This window comes from Sander vitreus, chromosome 3, assembly GCF_031162955.1.
Source record: "Sander vitreus isolate 19-12246 chromosome 3, sanVit1, whole genome shotgun sequence".
Taxonomy (NCBI): Eukaryota; Metazoa; Chordata; class Actinopteri; order Perciformes; family Percidae; genus Sander; species Sander vitreus.
The window spans coordinates 30,570,163-30,593,357 of NC_135857.1; the positions used below are offsets into that span (position 1 = coordinate 30,570,163).

The 23,195-nt window shown below is 40.6% G+C and overlaps 1 protein-coding gene across 1 annotated transcript in view; it reads left to right on the forward strand.

Annotated features, from left to right (window-relative positions):
* The window catches only part of ryr1b (ryanodine receptor 1b (skeletal)), an 83,642-nt gene that overhangs the window by 1,254 nt on the left and 59,193 nt on the right, over positions 1-23,195 (forward strand). Inside the window, exons 2-13 of the mRNA XM_078246931.1 lie at positions 1,290-1,363; positions 14,865-14,987; positions 15,095-15,196; positions 19,835-19,909; positions 20,082-20,160; positions 20,552-20,664; positions 20,749-20,848; positions 21,235-21,331; positions 21,430-21,504; positions 21,878-22,034; positions 22,158-22,322; positions 23,003-23,124. Coding sequence (XP_078103057.1) covers positions 1,316-1,363; positions 14,865-14,987; positions 15,095-15,196; positions 19,835-19,909; positions 20,082-20,160; positions 20,552-20,664; positions 20,749-20,848; positions 21,235-21,331; positions 21,430-21,504; positions 21,878-22,034; positions 22,158-22,322; positions 23,003-23,124 — 1,256 coding nt within the window. The 5' untranslated portion in view covers positions 1,290-1,315. The remainder of the gene's footprint in view (positions 1-1,289; positions 1,364-14,864; positions 14,988-15,094; positions 15,197-19,834; positions 19,910-20,081; positions 20,161-20,551; positions 20,665-20,748; positions 20,849-21,234; positions 21,332-21,429; positions 21,505-21,877; positions 22,035-22,157; positions 22,323-23,002; positions 23,125-23,195) is intronic.

Sequence of the window (23,195 nt, forward strand, 5' to 3'; positions counted from 1 at the left end):
TAAAATAAATATAATAAAATGTTAATTACTGTTCTTAGTGCAGGTAAGACATTTGCTACTTTAACACTGAAGCATAAAAATCTGAAATTTTATGGAAAAGTGTGAAAGAGCACGGAGCTAATTAAAAGCCTGCTATAATGTCAGAGCGTCTCATCCTGTTATTGATTGGACTGTATAAAAAAGCATCAGTAGTATCCACTGCGCTGAATGTGCCAAACTGTAGGTGATGAAACACAACGAATGATAACTGCAAACTAAGCTGACATTATTATTCATTTAATTGCTTATGATCAACAGGAAATGAATGGACAGCCATTTTGACTTTTCAAAATTGACCTTAGGTCCTATATTAATCAGAAATATCAAACATTCACTGGTTCCTGTTTCAAATGTAAAGTTCTGCAGCTTTTCTCTGCATTATACCACGTTTTAAAACTGCTGTTCATACAACATAAACAAGCTGAAGACTCAACTCAGGGCTCTTAAAACATGAGATATTAGACATGTATCATATTATAGAAAAGTGATGGAGTCATATACACAAACACACATCTGATGTAACCACACCAAGGTGATCAAGCAGATTATCCGATTTATTAAGGATATGGATGTTTTTGTCTCTAACTTTAGCTTTGATTGTTGTATATAATGTTACAAATATTGAATTATTTGAAACCAAGTTTCCAGGAATTTGTACACTTTTCTATTTGTGTGTGTGTGTGTGTGTGTGTGTGTGTGTGTGTGTGTGTGTGTGTGTGCATCTGTTCTTACTGCACACTCCCCAAAAGATAGTCCTCACCCCCCTTTCCTTTTATAGCCTCAGACATGTGGAAGGAGCTGTGTGTGTGTATGTGTGTGTGTGTTGGAGGGGGTCAGCCTGTGTGAAGGAGTGGCCCACTTCTACAGTGGGATGGGAGCCGTTTAAATGTGTAACAAGGTGCCTGCTGCCCCCCCCCCCAACTGCTGTTGGGGGATGCAAGGCAAGAGGAGAGAGGAGCCGGGGAGAGCCTCGCCTCCCGTCACACTCTCTCACAACACCGTGAGAGCCACAGGGCTCATGCTGTCCATTCAGCACACCCACACACAGTAGCACCGAGAGCGAGATACACTGAGTGTGTGTGTGTGTGTGTGTGTGAGAGAGAGAGAGAGAGAGAGAGAGAGAGAGAGAGGGGTACAGCAACAAGAAAGAAAGGAGAGAGGTGCAACGTTGGGAGCGAGAGGGTGGGATATAGCAAAGGAGATAAAAAAATCCAATTCCTGAACAGAAGGATTTTCTGTTTTCTCCCGAGGAGCTGCGAATAACCCTCGGCAAAGGATGGCAGAAGGGGGAGAGGGAGAGGAGGAGATTCAGTTCCTGCGAACGGTGAGTCTTGCTTACTTTCCTTTTTGGGAAACCTGCACTGGCTGCTGGAGAGGAGTTAGAGGATATGAGGAGTTATGATAGCAGTGAGGAAGGAAAATTGATTTTATTTTTTTTTTATTGAAAAAGCAATTCAACTCTACATGATTCACCTCTTCTAAATCTAGATCTAAAATAGAGTCATGATCTTTCAGCATCAACTTCATTGCTCCTTTAGTGTCCCCTGCTTTCACAGCTTCTTCCCTTGTGTCACTTCTGCTTGTTCAGGCATTTGAGTATTTTAAGTCAAATCTGTAGTTGCAGTTCTCAGAGCCAAGGCTCGCTTCTGTATATAGTTGACTATTTTTGCATTGCCCCGAATGTGCCATGACCCGCTTATTAGTTGCTCTCTTTAAACTTGGTAATTGATTTCTTTAGTCTCGTGTGAGCGCAGAAATCTAACCTACATTACGTGATCCTATTTTGATCTTTTCAGAATGCACTGCTCATTGTCTCACTAAATCTCTTTTCTATTACGTCCAGAATATTCTGGGCTTAAGAATAGGTGGGTAACAGTGTATGTGTGCATATGTGTGTGTGTGTGTGAGCCAAGATAGATAGACAGGGGCTGGTGCATCTGTTAGCATCGGTATCTATTTTTATCTGAGGAAAGTAGAGCCTGTCAGTGTGGGGTGAAGAGGCAGAGCAACAAGCTACCCAGAGCCTGCAGGGGACAGCTGGCCAAAGGCTGCACGTCTTCCTTGGAGAAGCCAACACACACAGTGTAGAGCTATCCACTTCACAGTGTCAAACTCGATGGGGGAGGACCCTGAAAAATGACCTGAAACAGCTGAGTTGGGGAAATGGGTTTTCAAGGCTAGAGATAGATAGATTGTTTCTGTGCACCCAAACCTATAATATACCAAACAATGTTATTATTGACACCAATAATCGTCTGTGTGATGACCCCTCCCCCTCTGTGGGTGGCTCTTTGGTATTTTCCCTGTCAGCTGGCCCTGAAAGATCATAGGTTAGGTTACTGCAAGAGCATCATCTAGAATCCGACAATATGTTTGAAGTCAATATCACAAGAATATCAGTATATTAATTAAGTACAATAATAAAGACAATTTGACTACTGTTATTCATTACATCAGACAAAACTCTTCCACTATATGAAACAGAAAGTTTTTTTTTTTTTCATGACAATTTGCTTGGGATCATTTATTTAGACAAAACATTTTATTGATGTTTTTAACAGTAACATGATACAATGAAAGCCAATAAGTAATAATACTGAATATGAATTGCCAGGCTTTGTTTCTATCAAGGATTATGTAAGAAACATTGTTGAACATGAGACTCATCTCAGCTCACTTAGTTTGTCTTTGAGAAGTAGAGCATCAACAAAACCCCCACAGTGAAATGTATTTCTGTCAAAGTGGAGCTCCACTTTATCGCTACCGGTGCTGCGATGTCCACCTCACTGCCTCTTGAATCAAGTTAGCTGTGAAATAATAGTTCATGTACAAAAGAGCCCAGACAGCGGCATGCAGAGAGACCACAAGCAAATTATATTCATGGACCGGATATCTGTCGAGCTCACGAGATCCAGAAGACGGCATTACAGAGCAACACAGCTCTGTTGCTTCTGTTACAAAACGATAGACAGTGTTTTTATTTTTCTTCTCTTCCGAAACTGGGAAATGAATTGTGAGACATAGAGGTCAGACACGTTGAATGCCTTCAGTGGGTTTGTCCTTTGGTTCAAGAGGCTCGGTTAGGATGAAACTATTGGACATCAATACTTCAAAAGGAAAAACAATGCAGCTCTATGTGAATTATTAACGCCATGTGTACTTCAATGGGTTTATCTTTGACACTAACACTGTCAGGGTCAGGGGCTCAATCCCCACCGGGGAAACATGGCTAAAAATGTAAGTGCTTGTGGTGCTGTGAGAATCTTTGGATTGAAGCGGCCATCAAATGGTCTGTGTTCTCAGTCTTTTAATTAGAGACCAGTGATGGGAGGCATTGTGTGAGTCAGCTGTTCCTCTCTGCTGGGGTTTTTCTCCTGGGTTATATTGGAGGTGGGAGGTGTGATCAAAGTGGAGTGGGAGGGAGAGGAGTTCTTACCTCACCTGGACCGGCTGGGGCAGCTGACTGTAGTCATATATTCACCTGATATAATCTTTTTACAGTTACATAAACCGCCATGGAGGTTCACAGCCTGTGTGCCAAGACTCAGCATGGGGTTTCAAATCAGAAATACCATATGGGTGTTTTTGAGGTTAGGTTAACATATTTTGGTGTTGCAAAGAAGCGCAATGATTCCATATGGATGTACTCTAGTGTACCTCACTGCCAGCTGCTCTTTATAATCTGTTCTTTTGTATAGTAATTGGCATGTACAAGGTTTAACTTATGAGCTAAGCAATCAATAATAAGACAAATTTCCCCACAGTTTTAAAACATCAAAGATCCCTCCAGTGTATCACCAGGCTCTTGAGTGTAATGCTAGAACAAACACACAAACTCTTCAGAAGGTTATTTGGGCTTGCGCTCCTCCCCTGTTATCATATTATTATATATAGTTATTGTGAGCATGTAGGTTGTTCCTGCAGTCTGAGAAACATATTGTCTATTTAAGGAAGAAGCTGAAAAAATGATAGCAGTGTAATCCTGTCACTGCCTTCATTTTTAGCCTTTTTTGTTGTTGTTAAATAGTAAGAGAAGAACAGAAGAGGAGACTAGATCCTTTAAATGCTGAATCCTATACAGTGTGACATATTGGGAAAAATGTTATACAGTACATATACTTATTCAGCACATTGCTAGTGATCATTTTCACACCACAAAAGGCCACACTGAGATTACTCAGCAGTGATGATCTATTCTATTCTGGGTTTTATTGTGTTATGCTAATATGGCCCAGGCCTGTGACTCATACAACACTGAGTGTGGCTTGAATAGTTGTACAGTCTACACACTGGCTGATGGGGCTGAGCTATGCCACCTGCTGTACAATAGCAAAATTAAATTAAATTCTCTTTTAAGTAGATGTTGAACTACGGGTAGTCTATATTGCCGACGTTCAACTTCCGGGATTGGTGAGGTGCCGCCGGGAATTCCGCCGGATGTCCCTCTTTTCAGGCTGGATGTCCAACACCTTCCGCTTTCTTTGTGTTGGCATTCTAAACTCCTGTCGATTTCTGAAGACTATGGTTAACTGCTCCTCAGATCTCTGCAGGGTAAATCCAGACAGCTAGCTAGACTATCTGTCCAATCTGAGTTTTCTGTTGCACGAATAAAACAACTTTTGGACGTACACGTTCCACCAAAACAAGTTCCTTCCTGAGGCTATTTTAGTCATTATGTTCGGGGCTATGCGCCACCAAAGACAATTGTGATTGGTTGAAAGAAATGTCAATAAACCACAGCACGTTTTTCTCCCATCCCGGAACGCTGTGTGGACTAGCCAGACCCTCTTGTGCAGGAAGGTCTGGCAATGCGAGACTAAACTACGGGTATCTGGTATTCAACCTTGTCCCTAAAGAAAAACTCCCTGCAAGCACTTGAGCCCACGCATTTGCTGTCAAGTGATTGGCTTAGCTTGCAATAGCCAGCACATTTTCTCTTTTAGAAAAAGCCTATACAGTAACAACAGTCACAGACTGCCGAAATGTCTCACTGTGCTATAAACACATAAGAGTCTACATCAGGTAACCCAGAGTTCATACAATGGCGCCGTTTCTCTGTGTCACTGTTTCGATGCCATTACTGCTTCATGATTTTGCGGTGTGAATCACACAGGCGATAGAGTTTGAACCATGGTTTGAACGGGTATTCAAGTTCCAGTCTACAACAGCAGTTTCTTTTTATAGTGTGCCATTATAAGTGCATACACTCTGGAGGGAGAAACCAGAGGAGTCAGTGTCCTACTTGCCAGCATCCTTCGGGAGACGTGTGTGTGTGTGTTACGTGTGTAGATGTGGGTGTGGGTGTGTGTGTGTGTCTGTCTCTGCGTGTCAAGTGAACAGAGATCTTGTTCATTGTTGTGACTGTCAATTGTGACAAATGCAGGTTGGCAGACGCCATAGTAACGTTTGTCACAACTGTACAGGCACTTATGTCTGCAGGAAGCACTGATTTGGTGATTTGTAGATTAAAAGGTGACCAGATGTTAAAACCAGGCTAGATTTTTTTGAAATGTGAAAGTCTTAGATGTCAACCAATACAACCAATGTGCAAACAACCTAGACATCTTTAAATTTTTTTTTTTACAAAATTTAGCCCAGATTTAATGGTGACATCTAGACGTCTTTTGACCTGCAGAAGAACAATTCGGCGTTCACCGGGTGGATACTGGTTGTTGGTTGGACTGTGTACAATTTGAAGATTTTAGGGGTTTTACATTGTGTCTGTTTTTAAGGCCGATTCTGCCAGTGACTGGTTTTTTGTCTTTTATTTTCCCTATATTTGATGGACTTTACCTGTCCACTGGAGGCCTTCAGACTCTACTATTATTCCAGATCCTGTCACTCCCATCTGCCCTCCAATGAACTTATTCCCCTCACCTGAGCTTCCCCGCACATCTCCCCACCTGCACCTCATTTCCTCATCAGCCTGAAGCACAAATACCTGCTCCTTTTCCACAGTCGTATCATCGTAGTTTCTTTGTTGCCATGTCGCCTGTCTGCCTGCTTACCAGCCTACCGCCCTACCGCCCTGCAAGCACCTGCCTGCAAGCTTATTTGTATCTTCAACTGGCCATTAAATCAATTAACTATCCTTATCTGCTTCAACCGTCTGCATTTGGGTGCTTCTACTGCAGCCTCACAATCACCTGCCAAGGTAACAAAATAAAAACATAATCCAAAAGCAGGTTGTACAAACATTGCCCTCTACAGCACTGCCCCTACAGGGTATCCTCACTAAATTCTGCAAAAAGGTTAACCCCATCACCACTGTCTCTCTTTCTTTGAGATGCCAATTTCTAATTCTGTTGTTGAGATGACATTGACTGAGGAAACTGAAAACTATGATACGTATTTTATTTGGTCACAATGATTTTTATTTGTCCTGAGACTCTCCGCAATTTTTATCCGAATTGTCTTGGTCTCCTATCTGTCTTTTACAAAACACACACACAGCGTATACATCATAAGCTACAGCAGCAGGGACGGGGGTGAGGAGGGGTGGGGAGGGTGCGAGCAAAACAGGGCTTTAGAAGTGCTGAGCCAAGGAGATGAACACGTCCACAGCAGGGCAAGAAAACGCACACACACACACACACACACACACACACACACACAGCACCTGTTTAGTCTGCTTGCTTTGGTCACAGCAGTTTACACAATCAACAGGTGGTTTGCTCTCTCAGGCAGGGGACAGAAACAGAGAGAGAGTCGGGATCCGGCAGAAGCAAAGTGACACAACTATTATGCAAACTGCTGTGTGTGTGTGTGTGTGTGTGTGTGCGTGTGCATGCGCAGAGGCTCAATGATTAGCTCACACCGTACAACTAGAAGGATCCAGGGGTCTTTTCTGCGTGAAGGGTGCTGTGTTCCTGTTCATGTTGCCACTCATAGTTCAAAGACGACCATGTGCAGGTTGTAGTCATTGAATAGTTTAAAATAAAAATAAATCAGTTAACTATTACATTTGGTGCTAAACTTATCTGTTCACCTTCTTCCAAACTAAATATTTTAACCACACACAAATAAAACCATACTATATATATATAATTACATTTTTGCTGCAGAGTTTTGAATACATTTTTCACATTTTCACAATTTTTAGATTTTTGGATATAATGATCTTATGCATACTGAACATCAAATCCACATTTTTGAGTCACTGATACGTTATGATTGGCTGGTACTGCACAGCTTTACGCTCACTATAATGTTACTTTGACAAACGTACCATCTTAGAGAAGAGTCCCGCACACTGACCATTACACAAGCAATAATTTATTTAGAAAGACACGTTTCGGTCTTAGACCTTCATCAGGTAAAAATGATTGCTTGTGTAATGGTCAGTGTGCGGGACTCTTCTCTAAGCTTTTGATCTGCTACTTTTGATCATATCCTACGCACCTACCCGACAAAAGAGGTGTGCAAAAAAAGCTTTCTTACAAACATACCATCAAAATGGATGGCAGTAATTACAAGTCGATGTGATTTGTAGTAAAAGCAAACCTGCTGTTATGTTTCTTTTAATTTATTTTTTAAAGCCTTTTTTACTGTGGAAGCTAGTGCAGCATTACACGTTCTGTAGCTAAAGGAGTCCAGACACCCAATGTTTACTTGATTAATGTGTGTTCAAACAGAGTTTTCCCAGAAAAGATGTTTTGCACGGTGCAGTCATTTGGTTTGGGGCACAGTAAAAAGTAGCTGTCTGGAGAAATCGGAAAATATGGTTCTATTAACTAGATAAGTTTGAGCGATGGCTGAGATGAAACTATGAAGACTACCTTTGTGTGCTTTGTGAACTTCAAGGGAAGTTCAAGGATATTTGTAGTTTAATGTTTTGGTTGGTGGAAAGTTTCTTGGATGTATTTCATATTTCAGTTTCCTATTTTCTCAGGCTATTAAGATGTATTTTCATTTGGACTAAGGTATGTTGCTTGCCTTGCACAATCAATCTTTATCTGCCTTTTAACTCTATGTTCAATTTTTGGATTACACATCTGTTTTAAACAGGCCTGCTGTTTAGGAAAGCACTTTGCTTACTCTTAAGGCAAATAGACTTTTTTTTTTTTTTTTTAGAGGAAGGGATTTTTGGAATGAGGCCAGCTAAAATAATTTATTTATAGCCGTGTTTTTCTTTGAATTGTAGCTGTCTGCCAGACTTATCGTCTATTAAAGGGCAGAGGCTGTTCAATGTTTGATGTGTGGTAGTTTGTAGCAGTTAACTCTGAGCCGGAGGGGAATGAAGCCTGTGTGTGTGTGTGTGTGTGTGTGTGTGTGTGTGTGTGTGTGTGTGTGTGTGTGTGTGTGTGTGTGTGTGTGGGCTGTCAAAACAATATGTGTCAATGAAATTCAACTTCATCGTTTCTTAGAATCGGATCTGTGAATGATCACTGTTTAAGCTTAGAGTACCCGGTAGCTTAGTTGTGAGTGAAAATCATAAAATATGGAAACATATTCATGCTATTTTGTAGGTCTTTCTTAGCAACCTCATCAAAACACTTTGTGGATTGTTTGCAGTTAAAGCCATTCTTAAGATTTTAATCCTAATTCTGTTGTCAGTTATACATTTTTACTGAAACGTATAATCCACTAATCTTTAAGAGACTTTACCATTTTAGTAGCTCAAATGTTTTTTTGCTGTTTTGGGCAGTAAATGGTTGATTTTACTTTAGCTTTTTGCCCATCATAAGTTATCAACTAGTTTAACTGTGCTCAATGCCTTCCCTGTGAGCAAGAGAGTCTTTCTCTTTCTCCAAGTGAGACCTCTAAGTATCTCTTAGTGAGACCTCTAAGTATTTGCTGGTCAGCAGAAGGAGGGAATGTGATAGTGACAGGTGCAGCCACCTAAAATAGGAGAGGAGTGGAAGGGGAAGGCCCAGAGCAGAGTGTTCGAGGTAATAGAAAAGGGGAGAGAAAAAAAGGACTGTAATGAAATAACAAGTGTACAGAGGGAAAATGGAGTACATCAAACAAAGTAGTGTGGAATGGGAGTGAGCATGATAAAAAAGAGGGACAGCAGCAAAAGCAGAATGTGAAAAAGACAAAGCTCAAAATGTTCTCGACACTCTTCTGTGTGCAATGATTTAATGCAGCACGATAACATTTGTACTTTCTCTGCAAAACCCATCTCATCCATACCACATTAGACAACTCGGAGCAGAGACACACATGCACAGATACACTCACAGGACTGTAATGAGTTCTGCATTACTGCAGCAGAATGAAACATTTTCTCATTTTGCATACACATTTTTATTTTCACAAGCATGAGCCCCATGTGTTTAATCATATTTTTTTTTATAAATGAAATAATTGTTTTGCTGTTTGGTGTCCCACTGTTAGCCAGTCTGCGGGGACTATTTCTGTAATGTTGCAGCTATAACAATCAGCAGCCTGAAGCTGGGGGGAGGATACATTTCATAAAGACGTTTACTAGTCAGAGGGGAACTTGGAACTTGAGTAGAAATTAATTAAGCCTGTTCTATTGTGATGCCAAAGCAGAGGGAAGAAGCTTTTGAAACTGAACATGCTGCTCATGTTCAGTTTCAAATGTGTGTATCACTCTCTCTAATAGTTAACTTTTTTTTTTTTGCACCATTATAAAGGTTTGTGTAGATTTAATGGACTGTAGGGTCATCACACTATGTCAGGCCATCAGACATCCTGTGAGCTTTACCGGAAGTGAAAACAGTGACAAGAAAAAGGCAATTTACAAGCTTATTGTAAATTCAATATTTGGCATATTGGGAATACTACCACCATGATATGACTCACTACAGGGGGGAGTATCTGGGCTATGTCCTCGAGAGTAGATGAGAGAGAGAAGGGAAGAATAGAGATTCCTCAAGACTTTGGTTGAGCTGTTTACAAATCAAGATGCTGTCTGTTACCTTTTTCAAAAAATATATTCTCAGTGCTGGGCAGGACTCTGGGTTTAGGGTGCACCTAACAACCAAACCTTGATGTTTTTGTTGTTGCTAGATTGTTGAATGTTAAACACAACACAAAACTGTCACCTTCTAACTGTCACCTTCTAATGCCTGGAAAGACAGTAAAACCTGTTTTCTCACTCTCCTGGAATGGCAGCAGCAGGTACCTGCAGTAAAAAGTATACCTTCTCCAGTACTAAATCAGTATCTGTTGACGCTGCAGTGAATTAAGGAGATAGTTTAGCTATTTTAGAGGTGACATGTAAGAGATTGTGTGTAGTATATGTAATCTAAACTGTCAGCCAGACCTTTATATTCAAACTTGGTGACTCTTTCCATATCCTCAGGCAGCACAAACCCATAATCCTCAATCTACAGTGTCAGGTGATGGGGTGGCCGTTTTATCAGGACCATAAAAAGAGTCTAATGTAATGCTTTGAAAGTCTTTGGAAGAAAGACACAAAGTAAGGGTCAGGGATAAAAGAGGACATTTTATTCTTGGAGATATTTCAGGAAATAGAGAAGAAAACATGAGCGAGAGTACATGACATGAGTGAGAGTGCATGATTAAAAAGTGAGGGCCCTCCAGACTGCAGTCTGTGATGGAGAATCCTGATAGTGCACCTGTATGGTCTTTTCTAGTTTTCAAAGGGAAACCCCATCACTACTCTCCCCTCTGCCTTATTGAACTGTTCCTCTCCTCCACCCACATACTGTGCAATGTGCTGTCCCTCACTCTTTTTAGGTCTGCAGAAGTATAATCAGTGTCCTGAGGTGGCCTATTTCAGCACACTTTGAGCAGAGCATCGGGCAGAAATCTGAACCATAAAGAAATAATGGATATTATTGTTCATCATTATTCATTTCATAAGAGTGATTAGGTGATTCAGTGGCATAGATGTGGCACTTTGTCAATTCCGAATTTGAGAGTATGTCATGAAAGACTTATATTGAGATTAAGATATTCAGAAGTCATAAACTGAAATACAGATTTAAACAAATCTTAGTGAAACAGTTTAAGCTACCTGTGAGCTTGCAAACAAAATAACATTTTCTGCTGTGAAAAACCATTTGACTCGTTCAGATAGATGTGTTTACCATGGGATTTTTAATTCATGCTACTTGTTCCATATCAAACATATAGTAAAGATAAGAAAATGTATAGATATACAGTATCAGAAAATACGGACTAGAATGAGAATAGCCATCATACAGGTTGTTTTAAGTTTGTCAACTGGTCACAGGTCATGTACCACTTTTTGTTTGTGTTTTTCTTAATTTCTAAAAACTCACTTGCAGTCTGTGAATATGGCCAAGGCTCTGTTGCCCCACCTGTGTCTCTGAATTTGAGGATATCCTCCTGCGTCCACACTAAGCTAAACAATCTAACACGCTATCCGCCCACAGAAAGAACTCTATCAGCTATGTTTACAGATAATAATACTAATAATAAGTTTATTTGATATAGCACCTTTTACATACAAAGTCATGAAGTGCTTCACATGATAAACGATGAAAAGATGTATAATTACACCTCGGTGCCCATCCTGTCCTACCTCTTAGTTTAGCAGAGCATGAGAGGATCAGTGGGAGTCGATATCTCTCACCATTTTGCATCTGTTTGCTTCCTGTGTGGGGCAGGCAGCGTGCCTGCTTGTCTGGGGAACCCTGGCTACCCGCTGTCTGCATGTGCGCCAACAGACGGCCCTAGAGAATACACAAAGGTGTCTGCTTTCAGGCGCTATCTGTGCCTCCGACTGTAAATCTCTGCTGCATTACACACCTCTTATTTGAGCACAGTAGTGTGTGTGTGTTTGTTTGTGTAACTGTCTGTCAGTTTACATCCAATTGTCTCTACCACTCCCTCTGACCCTTAACATCCACATAGCCCGGATGCTTCAGCCGCCAAGTCCAAACATGGTTAGGCTGCAACCCTATACCCACTGTGTTGATGGGGCATCAAATGTGTTTCATGTACATGTCTTTGCCCACTGTTCAGGTTTATGATCAGTAGATCAGGTGGCTGTCTACCGGTCTTGTCTCAGATACGGTCATTTAATGAGACTAATAAATAATCAGGATTTGTGGTTGGCTTACAATACAGTGTCAGGTGCACATCCTTCAAATCCTGAAAGCTGCCTCTATTAATATGAGGCTGAGTTAAGCCCAGAGGTTTGTGTTGTATCTAAGACAGCTTTTCACATGGTATATATTGGAAGTGGTTCACACAGTGTGAAGGAAGGACACAGCTCTACAGTGGCTGATGCACTTGACAGAGTTCTATTATAAGTCGAGTGCCTTATGCTCAGGGTGGAATAACCAGCCATGTACCAGCAAAGTGCTGGCAAATACTGGCTGAAGCTTGTGTTTATCTGCTCCACCGGCCAGTTTGGCAGGCAACCAGCCTTTTTCTCAAGGTTCTTTCTTGTGCTTAATATCATACTTAACTGGTTAAGTCTGTAATTTTAGAATCAATTCTGTTCATTTGAAGAATGAAAGGTTGGGTCCTTGCCTTTTTTTTTAACTTTGATTCTAATTTGTTGTATGATCACAGACCCATAAAATGTCCTATGCTATTATATTAATTGCTTCCCACAAATGCTCCACAGTCACTTACCGCGAGGATTTTCAATTTGTTAAGCAGTTCATCAAAGTTCAGATCACATATTTTTATAATAATAATAGCTTATATTTGTATAGCACTTTCAAGAACATGTTTACACAATGATTTGCATGAAAAATTGCTAAAGAAATTAGATCACTTATTGTCTGCAACTTTGAGGCCAAGGCTCTGGGCCTGTCTAGCACCTGAACCCCTGATCTCTTAACAGTCCTCCTTCAGGTCCTCTGCCTTTTTGATCTTGCCTTCAGAGCTAGAGTGATTGAAGCAGAGTAAATCTGCCATGTGAGACTGTGGCTGTGGAAATAGATGGAAGCCACTGGGTAGGACTGCTGTATAACATTGGAGCATATATCCTCTACGGCTGTCATCCGATCGCACATCTTGTCTCAGAGCAATGAGTCACTCGGTTACTTCAGTCTGCTTTTAGACACCCACAAGCTCAGCCCTATCTCCTTAATGGGGACTGCAGTCTGAGTCCCTTCGCACTGTCCTCAAAACATGGCCAATTTAGCCCATTTTACCCTTCTTCCTCAGCCCGGTTCAGCTGAGCTATTTCTGTGACCTTACAACTTCTCTGCGGCGATACCTGGTCTCAGAATAGTTGTGATTTATATTCAGTCTTGATAAACAAAGATCCATGTCGTCTTGGTGCACATAGCTACTGCTCTCAAACTCAGCTGTGAAGTTGAGTGAGTGGTAGGTATTGTTGGCGTACGAGGGAGGTGGGCAAAATGTAATTCTTCAACACTTTGTTTTAACACGATTGATCATTTGATCTCTCTTTTGCACAATACCTCCTGAGATTTACAGATTTTGCTCAAAAGTCCTGTTTGTATGGTCCACGTACAGTTTTAGTAACACTTGAGTTGCATATCGCGTGGTGTTGCTCATGTCTGCAGTGAAGGAGAGAGGCCACGTTGCTCCACTTTCCAGAGTGCAGAGCAGGGAACACGAGGACAGGACAGAGGAGACATTTCAAGGCTGAGGAGAGATAGATGATAGCCCAGCCAAAAGGAAGAGGGGACACTCTTCAGCCAAAAGAAACACTAGTGGCCTGTGGGTATAAGAGAGGAGAGTAGATTTTATGAGGTCACAGATCTGCATCACTTTCCATTTTCCGGCTGTGTGCCATAAACATAGACATGCAAACTCCTGTGCTGCCCACTGCCTCGCTTTCAAGTGCCTGCCTATTCTCCTACACGCTATAAGTCATGGCACATCGTTGGTGCTTAATCACCAGGGCAAGACAGAAAACAGGTCAAGAACGAGAAGACTGAATCATTCATTAGTTGTTAGGTGAAAGGAGAGAAAAGTCAGGTATCTGTCAAGAACTGTAGAGAGGAATATTAGTCAGGTTAAGTGATAGATCCACTTGCGTGATAACTGAGTCGAAGGAGCAGCTGAGAATGTTGAGTGTCAGGTGTGGGCTTCAGAGGGGAGGGGGTGTTTATCGCCGTACTTACACCGGTCTCTGGAGGGTTCGGGCTTTGACGAGGAGCAACAAGTTACTGTCTGTTAGCATTCTGCTTGTGGAACCGAGTTGCGTGTCCATTGTGCAGGCCCTTACTGAGAGGAGCTGTTTGTAGTATTGTCAACTGGCCATTTAAAGGCAGCCATTCAATTCTGACTCTTAAAAGTTGCTTTATTTGTGTAATCCATCACAGTGAGCATCATGTCTGTCTAAGCTCTTTTCTTGACATAACGTTGACAGAAATAAACAACTAAAGTAAGCTTGCTGATTAAATTAAAATTTAAAAGAATGTCTCCCACTTTCTTTAAAAGTGACAGGCACAATAAAAAAAGGATGTTGAGTGTGTCTGAGTATGATTATCTAAATGGAACTAAAGGCAGTTTTATAACTGTAAAGGTTAGTTAAAGTGCATTTGAAAACAAAGAGCAACATATGAAAATGCCTCCTAGAGTTGCACATTTTTAGTCATTGTGTATGATACAGCCACTACCTTTTTATTTTACCATATTCTTTCTATTATGTGCTGTAGGCAAGTTTTCCTCTTCTGCACTCCTTTCAAGGCATGCCACTTTAGTCAATAAAAGTCAGTACACAACAATGCTTGCACCAAATGTCAAGCCAAGTCAGTTTTATTTGAGAAGTGCTATAAAAACACAAAACAATGTGTACTAAAATATGAAAAAGCAGGCGTATCACAAATCTAAGGGAAATAAGTGTTTAGTTGATCTAGTAGTGGGCCATAAAAAAAAAGTGTCCTAAAAATGAAAGGCCAGTGAATAAAAGTGTTTTTGTGTTTTGGCTGCAGGATGACCAGGTCTGTCTGCAGTGCACTGCCTCTGTCCTGAAGGAGCAGCAGATAAAGCTATGTCTGTGCTGCGAGGGCTTCGGGAACCGTCTCTGCTACTTGGAAACCACATCCAATGCTCAGGTAAGATGCTGGTACCCTTCCTCCCTTTTGTTTGTCCTGTACTGTAGTTTACCTGTTTTTATTCTATCAACTTTGTTTGTCCTCTGTGCTGTTTATATGTTGTGCAGAATGTGCCCCCGGACCTGGCCATAAGTGCCTTCATTCTGGAGCAGTCCCTGTCGGTCCGCGCTCTGCAGGAGATGTTGGCCAACAGGGTGGAGATGACCGAGGTAGGACTCAAAAACAGGAATAAAGAAGAATATATATAAGGAATATATGAAAAGGGGATGAGATGTGAGAGATTGAGTAGGTGCTTTAGAGGAATTTGGCTCATGACTGACAAATAGAGAAATATACTTTGGTAGAAAGTATATTTCTACCAAATATACCAAAGGTAGAAAGTATATTTCTGACTCATAAAAATGTTTTTACAATGTATTTTACTACAGCTATCTCCTGTCCCTCTGTCTGTCACAGGACATGGATGTAGATTCCAGATATATAATGTGATTTTGTTGACAAATTTTCCCAAATCCAGCCCACATTTTAGATCTATTTCCTGACAACAGCTGCATCTCGGAGGTCCTGTCCTCATTGTGAAGTTGGCAGTTTTGAACTCTTGTGGAACTCTCAACAAAACCCTTTGATTAGCTTGCTGTCTAATAACATATACATACAGTATAAATGGCTAAAAAGGAACCAGATCTTTTTGTTTTGGACTCAGATATATGAATTCGTTATTGAACCACTCATGTGACCGAGGTAACATGGCAACCAAACATATTTCCTAAAGATAATTTTTAAGCATCTTTAATCCGTTTACCCCAGCTATAAAGCTCATATTTTTCCTTCCACTATTATTATAATATATTGCATATAGAATGTATACATACAGTATACAGTAGGGGTGACAATTCTTTTTTTTTTTCTTTGCAATGATTTTTTAAATCTATTCTTTCCACCAGAATCGTTTATATATAAAAAATAATTTATTTTTTACAGAGCGAAAGCAGAAAATGCAGAAAATCCATGTTATGTTCTTCTTTACAAATGAATTAAATGTCCGACTGACTGAATGACATGTGACGTGCATTCTTTTTAGAAAACAATTTTCTAGAAATGTCTTATGATATATTGTCTCTAATGTAAGTGAGAGTAAGTGTGTTATTCATTCTTTTGTTTTTTGTTGAGGGAAAAGAAAATTGCAATACTCAACACTATCGAATCGCAATACTTCTAGAATCGCAGTAAATGAAACTCGCAATACGAATCGAATCGGCACCCATGTATCGCGAAAGAATCGAATCGGAACAAAAGCATATGGTCCCAGCACTAATATACAGCACGTCGCTTTATAGATAATGAATACGGGTTTTATGTGTTCGATCAACTGATTTAGTTTTTATCATTGTATTTACTAACAGTGCTGAAACTAGGGGTGGGAGTCACCAGAGGCCTCACAATACGATATCACCACGATACTTATGTCGCAATACGATATCATCACGATACTTATGTCGCAATACGATATCATCACGATACTTATGTCGCAATACGATTTCATCACGATACTTATGTCGCAATACGATATCATCACGATACTTATGTCGCAATGATATCATCACGATACTTATGTCACGATACTTATGTCGCACACGATATCATCACGATACTTATGTCCCAATCACGATATCACCACGATACTTATGTCGCAATACGATATCATCACGATACTTATGTCGCAATACGATATTATCACGATACTTATGCCGCAATACGATATCATCATGATACTTATGTCACAATACGATATTATTGCGATTTTAAACATATTGCAATACTCTGTGATATATTACAATTTATTAACTTTTTTCCTTCAAATTTTTCCTAATTTCAAATTAAGTCCCCAAAAGGAAACTTTGTCAACATCTGTTTGATTTAAAAAGATACATTTCTCTGTTTGTTCGTCTCACTTTAATTTTATTGCTGCAAAATGGGATTGTCAAGCAGATAAACTGACCACAAAATCTATAATAATAGATCGATACTTGGTGTCTGTGTATCGATACAGTATTGCCAGGGAAAATATTGCGATATTATGATTCCCCCCCCACCCCTAGCTGAAACCTGTAACAGCACCAACATGTCAGTCCATGTATTAGAAGATTTTGGTTTGATATCAGTTTCCGCAGATTGGGCCTTTAAACACAAATGAAAAACTCCTGTTTGTCCGTCATAAAGCAAGCTGAACCTCATGATCTTTCAGTCTATGTGTGAGCACCATAGATGGACTTATTCTTTGCTTTTATTTTATTATGATTACTTATCTGCAATCTGACACCCCCTCCCCTTCCCTTCTTGCTCTCTGCCAAGCAGGCAGTCGATTTGGACCAATGGGTATGTCTGTTAATATGTCTTTTTTTTTCCTGTCATGTGTGTCCCAACCAACCTGGCAACTGTCCTCATTCCTGTCCTGTTGCCCACTGGGTGTCCTGTTGAATGAAATAGTGCTGTATCATTCACACATCTCGATTCATATCTGTTTAGCCCCTCACCCTGAGGTGGTGATCGCTCTGTACACCTGTCATTCATTTCTACCTACAGTAACTGACGGGGTCCAAGTAAAGAAGTCCATTGTCTTTAGATTCAGCTTGTATGATGATACAAAAAACTGGTCAAATAAAAAAAGCGTTATCTAAACATTTGATATAAAATTGGCTGAATCTGCAGATTAAAATCTACAGTAAAGGCCGTAGGGAACATTATTCTATGTACACCTGTATCTGATCTGTTACGCATGAGTTATCTACCCTACGATAGCAGCAGATCTAGCAAGGTGTCACAATGCATCATTAATTTGCATTTCATGCAGAAATATCACCAGCACATCAATCCTCATGCTTGTGTCATACATATTACGCTACCTCACCTTGCTTGATGTTCTTTTTGTTTCAGAGCATTGGTCTTTCTTAGTCTTTGATGGCGTCAAGCTAATTTCTGGTCCCCTTTTTATACAGAACTTGTTTTCACACTGCTGCAAAACAATGACTCTAATTAGACAAGCCTCATCTAACTTAACTTACTTTAAAAATGTCAATGGAAATCCATGCAATATATAAAAGTTGGCTGCATGGCTAAAACTTTGTTGTTTGTCAGTGTATTTTTCTTTTCCATTGGAGAACTTGCCAAACATAGTTAATATAACATAATTCAGATCTTTGCAGCCATCTAGTAATCTAGGTTTTCAGTTCTCAACTATTTTCCAATATTTCTTTAATTGCTTGAAAAGCATGTTAATGTGCTTTTTGACCATACTCTTTAAGCACCTTGTTGTTAAAATCAAGATGAAATAACGAATATTTTAACATTTAACTACAGTTCCTGTAAATCATAGTCACAATTATGCAATCAATACGTCAGCCAGGATGTACAATAGTAGAGACAGATTTAGCTGAGAATGTGGACAGAAAACCCCATTTTTCATCTTTTTTTTTATTTTTTATTTTAAAGATAGATAGAAGAAACCGTGTCTGGCTGATGTTAGCACCCAAAAGAGGCTCTCTATTTGCAGCATTTTATTAGTTACATTATAGTGGCTAGTTTGGTCAGTTCCCAGCTTCACAGGACTTGGAAGATGTGGATGAGCCACGCCTTTCTAATGGTGAGCAGGAGGATGAGAATAGCAGGGGCATAAAGCCCAGTGGAGGGTCCTGTCCCACCCACCTCTGTCAGGGGTGGATGGGGAAACCAGACACCCCCAGAGCTCTGGATAGGCCTATCTCCCTCTTAACTCACACATATACACACACAACCACAAAATCACACACTACCACCTGTCCTAACCAAGCCTAGCGCTAATGCAGACTAGGGCTAATGGTATAGTGCTACCACTTGACATACCTGCCCCTGACTCATTCTTGTGGATCATGGGTGCTTAACCCTACATAAAGGCTTAGCATCATCTTCCTGTTGGTTGGACTAAATGGTTGTTTGGCTAATATATCTATAACTGTTGCAATAATTGTGTTTTCTTGTTGCATCCTTGCTGGATGTTGCGATATGGTAGGATGGATCAATGTTATGTTTGCCTTTTGTGTGAGATTATAATCGGGGGTGACTGGATTCAAAGTCTTGAATTTGTTTTGCTTTGTCACTCACATCATTGTGATACCTTCTATGAGAATTATGATTTATAGCATAGCATTGTCCCAGTTTCAGCAATATCTCTACACTGCTTTGTTATTGATGTTCCTGTTGTTACTTTCTTGTATTTGCATAAGAATGGACCCCAACATGTTCTGTACAGTATTTGTTTTGGGAAAAAGTCATTGTTTCGTGATGCGGAGCTGTTAATTATTATTGCCTACAAATGACTTTTTTGTTGCTCAAGAATACAATGATAAACCTTCGACACACGCTCAAGTTGTTAATTGCCACAATTGTTTACATTCACTTTGCCATCCGTCCAATTCTATTCTTTCCTGTACGGAGGTACTAAAATAAAAACAAAAGTAGAATCATTTTATTGGTCCCCAAAGGATATACTTGGACTCAACAGTCTATGTTTACTAATCATATGCAACAGTAATATTTATATACAGCAATGTCAAATTCAACATACAGTGCTACATACTCGATAGAATTTTTATAAAATACAGTTAAACAAACAGTGTCCGTGTAAGTTGATGATGTGTTGTGATTACAGTTATTGACGGTTTGGACTCTTAATAATGGGCTCCTATGACCTCTGGAGCTTCTGAAATATGTCCTTTTTTATCCCTCCCTGTCTGATCAAGGTATAGTTGAAGTGTGTAGCGGGTGTTTACATGCTGGTCTGTTAAATATCTCTTTATCTTCTTCCCCTCCAGTCGTCCCAAGGTGGAGGTCATCGTACCTTACTGTACGGTCATGCCATCCTTCTGAGACACTACCACTCAGGCATGGTAAGACTGCATCCAAAGTTGTTTTAAAGAAAATAATGAAACATTTTTAAATGATAAACTAATTGAAAGGATGGCTTTGATTCCAGTTTCTTTAGTGTAGTTTACAGCCAAATTTCTATCTGCATTTTGGCAAAGTTGTGGTCATGTCCCGAATAAAAACTTTCTCCCCTAGTACCTGAGCTGTTTGACTACATCTCGGTCACTCACGGACAAGCTGGCCTTTGACGTGGGCTTACAAGAGGATTCCACTGGTAAAACCAAACATGGAAATCATTTTTCAATACACAACTGAATGCTCTTTTCTAAGCCTGCATTTAACTGATTACTGAAACTCATTATCCTCAAGTAGTATTGTTAAATTGTTGTTATTTAATTTGAGAGTCTAATAAGGTTTTTGAATTTTGCTAAGTTGGCCATCTCGAACTATTGACATTAATGGAGTCAGCAGTGCATATCTTCCATTGCAGTGCTTTTATTTGAGTTTGCAGTTTGGCTGACAAATAGAAACATTGTAATGGTTACTGTAAGGGAGCAGTATGTTATAGGTGAACAGACAGGGTTTTTGTTTCAATATACTTGTGAACATATCAGTGTCAAGTCTCAATCTTTGTGGGGAAACATAGGTTGCTCTTCTTCTTGCAGGTGAGGCATGTTGGTGGACCATTCATCCAGCCTCCAAGCAAAGGTCAGAAGGTGAAAAGGTCAGGGTGGGTGACGACCTAATCCTTGTCAGTGTGTCCTCTGAGAGATACCTGGTAAGACCCCTCATACTCCGTCCGCCGTCGAAGATTTAGACATGCATAAGCTGTGCTGAACTCGATCTTGTCCTCTGTCCTCAGCACCTGTCCTACGCCAGTGGGGATCTGATGGTGGATGCCTCCTTCATGCAGACTCTGTGGAACATGAATCCAATTAGTTCCGGATGTGAACTAGCTGAGGGTACAAACCTGCTTTACACATTTTTCTCTACAGCCACCAATGCTGTGCATCCCAAGCAATTCATATAGACACATGTACACATATACACACATACAGGGTTCAAAATGAACTTTTTCGTTTACCAGCCAAATGGCTAGTGAATGTTCAAATTTTACCAGCCACGCATTAAATTACCATCGTTTTTTTTGGCTGGTGAGTGAAGCAAATCTACCAGCCGCCTGCATATTTTACCAGCATTTGGCTGGTGGATGGTGCTAATTTTTAAGCCTGGACACATATATGTAGACGATCTACGTGTTTTATGGTTATATTAACTGTGAGCTTACATTTAACATAACATAAAGAGACACTTACACACTCCTTGTGGTGTGTATTCCTCCTCTCAGGGTTTCTGACAGGAGGTCACGTTCTCAGGCTGTTCCACGGCCACATGGACGAGTGTCTGGCCATCTCTACACCGGAGGAAGGAGAAGATAAGCGCAGGTGAGAGGAAGAGGATGCATAGTGATTCTGAGCAGCATAATATCCTGTTAATCTGATACCATATGATTGTATGTGTCTCTGCCCTGACTCTGCTACAGGATGGCTCACTATGAAGGCGGTGCTGTGTGCAGTCAGGCTCGATCCCTGTGGAGGTTGGAGCCTCTCAGAATCTGGTAATTGTCCCCTCAATGCATTTACCCCCCTCCTATATAGTTGTTGAAACTGTGCAAACTGTGTAAACATAAGCATTGTTGGGATAACGTCTTTAACTGTTTTTATTATTTCTTCAGCATTTTGTCTTTATTTAGTTAGCAGTTAGTTACCTGTTGGAAAATAAAAATAGCAAATGTGAGAAAAGGGAGAAGAGGATGACAACACAAGTCCCTAACGACAATCCAAGTGATTACATGTATGTAGTGGTTACTAGTAAACCTCCAGGTCACAAGGACAAAGTTTTTAAGAACAAACCTGATAATGATATAGCAGTAATTGAAAGACATTTTGGCTTTTTGATTAACTTTTTTTCCCCCCATTTTCTTCCGGCAGCTGGAGTGGTGGCCACATGAAGTGGGGGCAGTCTTTCCGTATTCGCCACATCACCACAGGCAGGTACCTGTGTATGGATGAGGAGAAGGGTCTGTTGGTGGTCGACCCAGAGAAGGCCAACACCAAACTTTCTGCTTTCTGCTTCCGTGCTTCAAAGGTCAGAATGAACATTTTTTGCCGTTGGTTTCTGTTCATGTGTTGTTATGATATAATTTCTTCTCTCATCGACCTCTCTATTATTTCCTCCTGCCCCTCTTTTCCTCCTGGTTCTCCTGAGCAGGATAAGGTGGAGGTGGCTCCGAAGCGTGATGTTGAGGGGATGGGCATTCCGGAGATAAAGTATGGGGAGTCCATGTGCTTCGTCCAGCATGTGTCCACAGGCCTGTGGCTCACATATGCCGCCCTGGATGCCAAAGCTGCCCGTTTGGGAATGATGAAGAGAAGGGTTAGGATCTACTCTTGGGATCAAAATAAGATAGAAACTGTCCTAATATGGCACCAAGGGGTGCCCCAGTATCTCACCTGGATGAGAGTGCCCCCCATATACTTACCGCAGGGTTCAAGTCTGACCCGCGGCCCTTTTGCTGCATGTCATTCCCCCTCTCTCTCCCCCCTTTCCTATCTTCAGCTAACCTATCAAATAAAGGCCAAAAAGTCCACAAAATAATCTTTAATATTGCAGCAAAAGCTCCAGAGAGCTCAAGAGTCAGTGCTGATTATGTGTGCAATGGTATTGTTGCAATGGTCACGTCCAGACTCCTATTCAAATAATTAATCCTGATGGACAAAAAAAAATGATATTGCTACCAACACCTTGTTGCCATAAGTTTTTTCATGGAACATTTTTTTTCTTTGAGAAGCTCTGTGTGGTTTAATGATTTGTAAAAGTCATAAATAATGATACAAAACATGTATAATACTGAGGGGGGATAAGTAAGAGTTAAGTTTACATCTATGGGATATATGAGATAAAACTCTCTCTTAAACTCTCCCAGTATCTTAAAGACAATAGAAACACACTTGTATAGCTGTTAAATGACACAGCCACCTGAAACAGACCACGCTGGAGCAGGACAGAGAGAACTGGGGGATACCATTTGTAATTTATGTTGTCCATGTCCCCAGGTCATTCTGCACCAGGAGGGTCACATGGACGATGCCCTAACTGTGTCCCGCTCCCAAACTGAAGAGTCTCAGGCTGCTCGAATGATTTTCAGCACTATGGGCCTCTTCAGGCAGTTCAACAAGTAAGTATATATATTTTAAAATGTGTGTGTGTGGGGGGGGGATGAGTAGAAAATTCCTCTTTATGGCAGGA